Raw genomic sequence first — 7,534 nt, 5'->3', positions numbered from 1 at the left:
CAGTCCCCAACGTTTCCATGAGATGTTGTTTAATATTTGTTTTTAAGGTCATTTTGCTGTTTTCTTGAGTAATTGGGTACGGGAGGGAGTTCCATGCTTGCAATCATGGCTCTGTATAATGAGGTGTGTTGCTGTGAATTCGTTTTGGACTTGGGGACTGTGAAGATACCGCTGGTGGCATATGTATAGATGTCTGAGCTGAATGTTATTTGATTATGCAAACAATCTGGAATTTTCCCTAGAGTAATAATTTTCATAACTAGAAGAGAAGCAGTTCATCTCTCGTCAACCCTCAACCAGGAAAGACTGGTATGCATGTTGTTATGTTAACTCTGTTTGTGCAGTTAAGGGCAAGGCGTGCTGCTCTGTTTTTAGCCAGTAACTCTTTCTTTTCTGTACTTGACCATATTACCAGACAGTAATCAAGACGGACAAAACCAACTACTACTTTTGGTTTCTGTCTCAAAAACACAGAACATCTTTTTATAGCAGACATACCCCTCCCCATCTTCACAGCAACCTTTTTCAATATGAATTGACCATCCAATGTTATACCTAGGAGTTTAGCTTCCTCAATGGTCACACCCTTTATAAACAACTCCAGTTGAGGTTTAGGTCAGAATGTTTTCAACCAAACACAACGCTTGTAGTTGTACATGTATTTAAGGCCAGTCTCAGCATCTTGGGTAAATGTGGAAACCTCCCTGTCCCAGCCTCAGAGGGCATCATGTCCTTGCCAAAGAACTAGCTTCATTACTTTTTTTAAATGTTTTTATTTAACCTTTATTTATCCAGGCAAGTCAATTAAGAACAAATTCTTATTTACAATGACGACCTGGCAAGTGACAACTTTAACCAATCAAAAAAGATTTGGACTCAAATCTGCAGCAACAACATTGAAACAGGGTTTTGATTGTAGATACTGCTCCCGATCAAATGTAATCTAAGTAGCTACATGGAATTACACCACCAAGTCCCCTCTCCCTCCAACGATAAATTATTCACTTCTCTGCTTGCCCCTAGATTGTATCCCATTCAATTCAAGAATAGAGAATGGATAGGAAAATGCATTGACCTGTGATCTAGCTTAACTGTGGCTTTAGCTATAAAGAGATTGATTTTAACTGTAATACAGGTGATGGTAAAAAAACGCACAAGGCTGAAGTTCATAATCTTCTTAAAGATTCCCCCAATCACAGGAGATTACCATGGATGCATGCTGCTCTTGTTTTGATATGCCTCGGGGGCATGCAATTGGATGAGGGGGAAATGCCGGTAGATAGAATGACTGTACCAGCCATTTGACTTGACTTACTGCGTCACGGCTCCACTGTTATACCTGCCCTGCAGATAAACACTAAAAATACATCCCTCTTAATCTTCTTAAGGGAGTGAGTAGGAGTTAGTCTCGCAGTGCTTGACGGACAACACACACACACACACACACGTACAATGTTACAAAGTCTTAGAGGTCAGCTTAATACCTGAGTTCAAAGGGTGTTTGCGGTTTTCGGCTGCTTTAACTGTTTGGCCGCCCTACCGTTCCTATGTTCTGCTTTGCCATACAGCCGTCCTACTGTTCCTCTGGTTCTTGCAGTCCTTCAGCAGTCCTTCTGCATGGTTTCTAATTTGCAGTCAGTTTGCAACCCTCGTTGCTGGGCTGAGACCTTTGTTAGTATCGACATGCCAAACCTCAGCAGCCTGGGCAAGATCTGTGGCTCCAGCCGGGGCGAGGATATGGTGGTGATGGACAGGGCCAAGCGCAAGAATTCGGTTAGGCGCATGTCGATCATTGAGGATGGTCAGATTGCTGAGGTTCTCTACCTGATTCCGAAACAATCAATGATGGAGCAGCTTCCCTTCCTGAACCCCAACGACTATATCCTGTGTGAGCGGATGGTAGGCATGCCGCCAGACATGGGATCAATTGGACCAGGTAAGGGATTGCTCATCTGCCTAGTGTTGCCACCATTCCGATTTGGTCTGGAGACTGGGTTTGTTCTTCTGAAGGCGAGCGAAAAAGCTATTCAGTTAGATTGTCTCTGAAATTAATTGATGTAATGTCAAAAGTTTTAGGACAATTTGGTAGCACTTTATTTGGGGAGTTGTACTCGTTCAACTTTCAACCAATTGTTGTATTAACTATCCACTAACCCTAACCTTAATCCTTACCCTTACCCTAACCCTAAGAAGATGCATATAAATAGAGTGGCAGTTTTCAAATCTGTAAAAGGAGTCACCAAATAACATTAGAACAACTTTACCTTCAATCTCCCAGATTGAGTTTGGTCCGAGTTGGCAACCCTACTGGAGTGGTGGAGAGAAATTAGTGAAGAAAAGAGATTGGGACAGTGGAAGGTAACAGAAGGGGAGATAACATTGAGAAAGGACTCCTATTAAGACATTTTTGAATAGTGTAAGAGAGAAGGAACTGGGAACCAAGAGTAGAGGGAGTATTGAGGAGTGAGGGAAATAATGTGTAGACTGGAGCGAGGAAGAGAGAAGATAGGGAATGGGAAATACATTTTATTTTGGGTATGTTGAATTGACTATTTCTAATATAAATCTAAAAAAGAACACAAGTAGGTGGCCAGTGCGATGCAGAGAACTTTAGTAAACTATTCTCAGGTAATATGTACAAGGAGCAGATCAGTCTATAGTATATAACATCAGGACGCATAACTGCAATGCGCTTCGACTACAAGAGTCTTCATCAGTCAAAATACAAAAAGGTAATTATATGTGGGGACTTCCCAATTTGAGCTCCATTCAATGTGCAGACATGTTAGTCTGTGGAGTCAATGTTGTGGGCTCTAGGGAATAGAATACAGTGGCTTGCGAAAGTATACACCCCCATTGGCATTTTTCCTATTTTATTGCCTTACAACCTGGAATTCAATTAGATTTTTTTTGGGGGGGGGGGTTGTATCATTTGATTTACACAACATGCCCACCACTTTGAAGATGCAAAATATTTTGGGGGGAGAAACAAACAAGAAATAAGACAGAAAAACAGAAGACTTGAGCGTGCGTAACTATTCACCCCCCCCAAAGTCAATACTTTGTAGAGCCACCTTTTGCAGCAATTACAGCTGCAAGTCTCTTGGGGTATGTCTCTATAAGCTTGGCACATCTAGCCACTGGGATTTTTGCCCATTCTTCAAGGCAAAACTTCTCCAGGCCCTTCAAGTTGGATGGGTTCCGCTGGTGTACAGCAATCTATAAGTCATACCACAGATTCTCAATTGGATTGAGGTCTGGGCTTTGACTAGGCCATTCCAAGACATGTAAATGTTTCCCCCTAAACCACTCGAGTGTTGCTTTAGCAGTATGCTTAGGGTCATTGTCCTGCTGGAAGGTGAAACTCTGTCCAGAGTCTCAAATCTCTGGCAGACTGAAACAGGTTTCCTTCAAGAATGTCTATGTATTTAGCACGCCATCCATCATTCCTTCAATTCTGACCAGTTTCCCAGTCCCTGCCGATGAGAAACAACCTCACAGCATGATGCTGCCACCATCATGCTTCACTGTGGGGATGGTGTTCTCGGGGTGATTAGAGGTGTTGGGTTTGCGCCAGATATAGCGTTTTCCTTGATGACCAAAAAGCTCAAATTTATTCTCATCTGACCAGAGTACCTTCTTCCATATGTTTGGGAAGTCTCCCACAAGCCCTTTGGCTAACACCAAATGTGTTTCTTATTTTTTTCTTTAAGCAATGGATTTTTTTCTGGCCACTCTGCCGTAAAGCCCAGCTCTGTGTAGTGTAGGGCTAAAAGTGGTCCTATGGACAGATACTCCAATCTCCACTGTGGAGCTATGCAGCTCCTTCAGGGTTAACTTTGGTATCTTTGTTGCCTCTCTGATTAATGCCTTCCTTGCCTGGTCCATGAGTTTTGGTGGGCGGCCCTCTCTTGGCAGGTTTGTTGTGGTGCCATATTCTTTCCATTTTTTATCATGGATTTAATGGTGCTCCGTGGGATGGTCAAAGTGTCTGATATTTTTTATAACCCAACCCTGATCTATATTTCTCCACAACTTTGTCCCTGACCTGTTTGGAGAGCTCCTTGTTCTTCATGGTGCCGCTTGCTTGGTGGTGCCCCTTGCTTCGTGGTGTTGCAGACTCTGGGGCCTTTCAGAACAGGTGTATATATACTGAGATCATGTGACAGATCACATGACACTAAACTAACGTCCACCTGTGTGCAATCTAACTAATTATGTGACTTCTGAAAGTATTTGGTTGCACCAGATCTTATTTAGGGGCTTCAATGCAAAGGGTGTGAATACATATGCACACACCACTTTATCTGTTGTAATTTTATTTATAATTTTTTGCTTTTTTTAATTTTAAACAAGTTATATTTTTCATTTCACTTCACCAATTTGGACTATTTTGTGTGGGTCCATTGTATGAAATCCAAATTACAGGTTGTAATGCAACAAAACATGAAAAACACCAAGGGAGTTGAATACATTTGCAAGGCACTGTATACTTTGTTTTTCTGTATTTTGTACCAGTTTAAGGTCAACAAATGTTTTTTGTTTAACATTAAGATCATACTGCCCTACTTAGGGTAAATGGAAGCTCCTATTGTGCCTGGCTCAGCCTTATACAGTTTAAGGTACTTCACGTATCCCTTTTAGTAAGGCCAGATTGTCCAAATTCTACCCAAATTTTGATGGTACATATGACAGGGGTAAAAGCTCCTTGGAGGACTTGACCCACATGTTCTGGTCCTGTCCTTGTGTGGCAGATTATCGGTCCACTATATTTAAAACCCTTTCTGAAGCATTTGGTATAAAGTTGCAGCCATTCTGCAGAAATGGCTATTTTTGGAGTACCAAACTGTCACGGCCGTTGTAGGGAGGAGACCAAGGCACAGCGTGGTATGCGTACATTCTCTTTAATATAAGAATGAACACCGAACAAAACAACAAAATAACAAAACAACAAAAACAAACCATGAAGGTATACAAAGAGTGCTGAACAGGCAACTACACATAGACAAGAACCCACAAAACCAAAAGGGAAAATGGCAACCTAAATATGATCCCCAATCAGAGACAACGATAAACAGCTGCCTCTGATTGGGAACCAATTCAGGCCACCATAGAAGTCATATGCCTAGACTTACCAACACCCCTAGACATACATAGGTGTACAGAGGCCCATTATCAGCAACCATCACTCCTGTGCTCCAATGGCACGTAGTGTTAGCTAATCCAAGTTTATAATTTTAAAAGGCTAATTAATCATTAGAAAACCCTTTTGCTATTATGTTAGCACTGAAAACAGTTGTCCTGATTATAGAAGCAATAAAACTGGCCTTTTCTTAGTACGTGGTTTTGTATCTGTGGACTACATGTAAGAAAGGTAATATCTGAGGTATGAACTGGGGTACAATAATGTACCTACAACTAAAGGCTCAAAGGATGACCCTTACAGGGTATCACACCAGTGACAAGTGGTTGTACCCTATTAAGAACACATCTAAACCTTTATTGTGTAGGTACAACACACTCAATGAGCTAATCTGCTTTAAGAAAACATGTACTTCAAGTTGGCATATGGGACACACGGATACAGACACACGTGTACACAGTACACTCACACACAAACGCATGCAAGCAAGCAGACACACACAGGTTTCTTAAAAATCATATAAACATAAAAAGACATTGTACATTTTTCCCAAGAAGGAATGTTGTTTGTGTCACGCCCTGACCTTAGTTCTCTATGTTTTCTTTATTATTTTTGGTTAGGTGAGGGTGTGACGAGGGTGGGTATGCTTGTTTTGTATTGTCTAGGGTTTTTTGTAGATATTCCATAAAAAATCTGCCGTTTCCAGCTACAATAGTCATTTGCAACATTAACAATGTCTACACTGTATTTCTGATCAATTTGATGTTATTTTGATGGACAAAACATGTAATTTTCTTTCAAATACAAGGACATTTATAAGTGACCACTTTTGAACGGTAGTGTATATGTGACCCACCGAAATAGTGTTAAAGTAACACTGTTCAAACTGTTGACAAACTAATACCCATGACTGTTGTTGTTAATGACAGAGACATGGTTTTTCCAGTGATACTCTTCTATTTCTGAAACCACCAAATGACTGTGTAAATCCATGTTTTTGAATTCAACGTAAACGATTTATGACTATAGATTAAACAAGCCTTCAGTTATGGCATAGTTTTCCCCTAACATTTTGGTCTGATGATCCTGGTTCTTTGGCCATATCAGATCTACAAATCACAATATGCTGCAGTTCATGAACAATTCTTTCTTTTTAACAAATCTTTTTACTGACTCTAAGGTCATGATTTGTTTTTCTGAGTGACTCATTCATTGTAGACATTCATTTGATCTGCTGCCTGCAATGAATTCTACAGTAGGATTATTACGCGCTCCTCCGATGACTCCAGATACTTGCACCGACCAACAACTGTCTGTCATTTATGCACACAGGCAAAATATATCATTCTACAGGCAGCATTGAGAATGAAAAGACTAGCAAATTTAAGTAGGTCTATGGTGTCAGGTAAGGTAGAGGTGATATGATCCTTAACTAGTGTGATAGAAAAATTACATATTTACCTTGTGTATTTGATATTAATGTTTAACAATAAATATTTAACTAATAGTAAGACATTTCTGTCTTGCTAGTGTCTGTGTTTTCATGGGCTCCACTCTAGTTCCCTGCAGCTAATCTGGGCGTATTATCACTGGAGATGGCTTGAGCTGACAAATGGGTTAAAGACTGAATTACATAGACAAGAATGTGTTTTACTAGAGATAGCTTAGGAGTAGAACAATCCCTCATTGTCTCAATCATCCTTGCATCTGGGAAACTAAGTCAGGGTGGGGTTAAGACAACAGCCCACGTGCAGATAACGACAGGATGAAGCCAGAGTGGCTTATGATGCTCCTTGGTCTGCATGAGGGGGGTTTAACCAACCATGACTTGAGCATTGTTAGTGTCAGCTATATAAAGTACTCTGCATGTTTGTAAAGGTTAGGTTACTCAGTACAACACTCAAGGGTGGGGGGGTCAACCAGCCTCATTATTGCAATAATTAATACATTTTTTTAAATTGTTTGAAGAAATTACAAAATCTCTCTCAGTACTGAATTTCCACAACACTAGCCACTCAAAGCAATTCATGATGACAGAAGTGCTAAGGGGTGATAATTATTTAGTTCAGTTACCTTTGCTTTCTTGGGTACAGAAACAATTATTATTTTTAATTTTTTTAAATAATGTGCCCAACGTAAACGGACATTTTCTCTGGCCCAGATAGTAGAATATGCATATAATTTACAGATTAGGATAGAAAACACTCCAAAGTTTCCAAAACTGTCAAAATATTGTCTGTGAGTATAACAATACTTATTCTGCATGTGAAAACCTGAGAAAATGTAAACCGGAAGTGATATATATATTTTTTTATCTGTGTTTCCTGTCCCGTCTATCCTCCATTTAAAGGGGTATCAACCAAATTCCTTTTCCAATGGCTTCCCCAGGCT

The 7,534-nt window shown here is 40.3% G+C and overlaps 1 protein-coding gene across 1 annotated transcript in view; it reads left to right on the top strand.

Annotated features, from left to right (window-relative positions):
* The first annotated feature begins 1,683 nt into the window (after positions 1–1,683).
* Positions 1,684–7,534, top strand: part of LOC129860415 (actin-binding LIM protein 1-like) — a 62,100-nt gene continuing 56,249 nt past the window's right edge. Inside the window, exon 1 of the mRNA XM_055930804.1 lies at positions 1,684–1,936. Coding sequence (XP_055786779.1) covers positions 1,684–1,936 — 253 coding nt within the window. The remainder of the gene's footprint in view (positions 1,937–7,534) is intronic.

The sequence above is a fragment of the Salvelinus fontinalis genome, chromosome 8 (genome assembly GCF_029448725.1).
Source record: "Salvelinus fontinalis isolate EN_2023a chromosome 8, ASM2944872v1, whole genome shotgun sequence".
NCBI classification, from domain to species: domain Eukaryota; kingdom Metazoa; phylum Chordata; class Actinopteri; order Salmoniformes; family Salmonidae; genus Salvelinus; species Salvelinus fontinalis.
The sequence above is the reverse complement of the archived record's forward strand: the minus strand, read 5'-3'. Positions and strand labels throughout refer to the sequence as shown.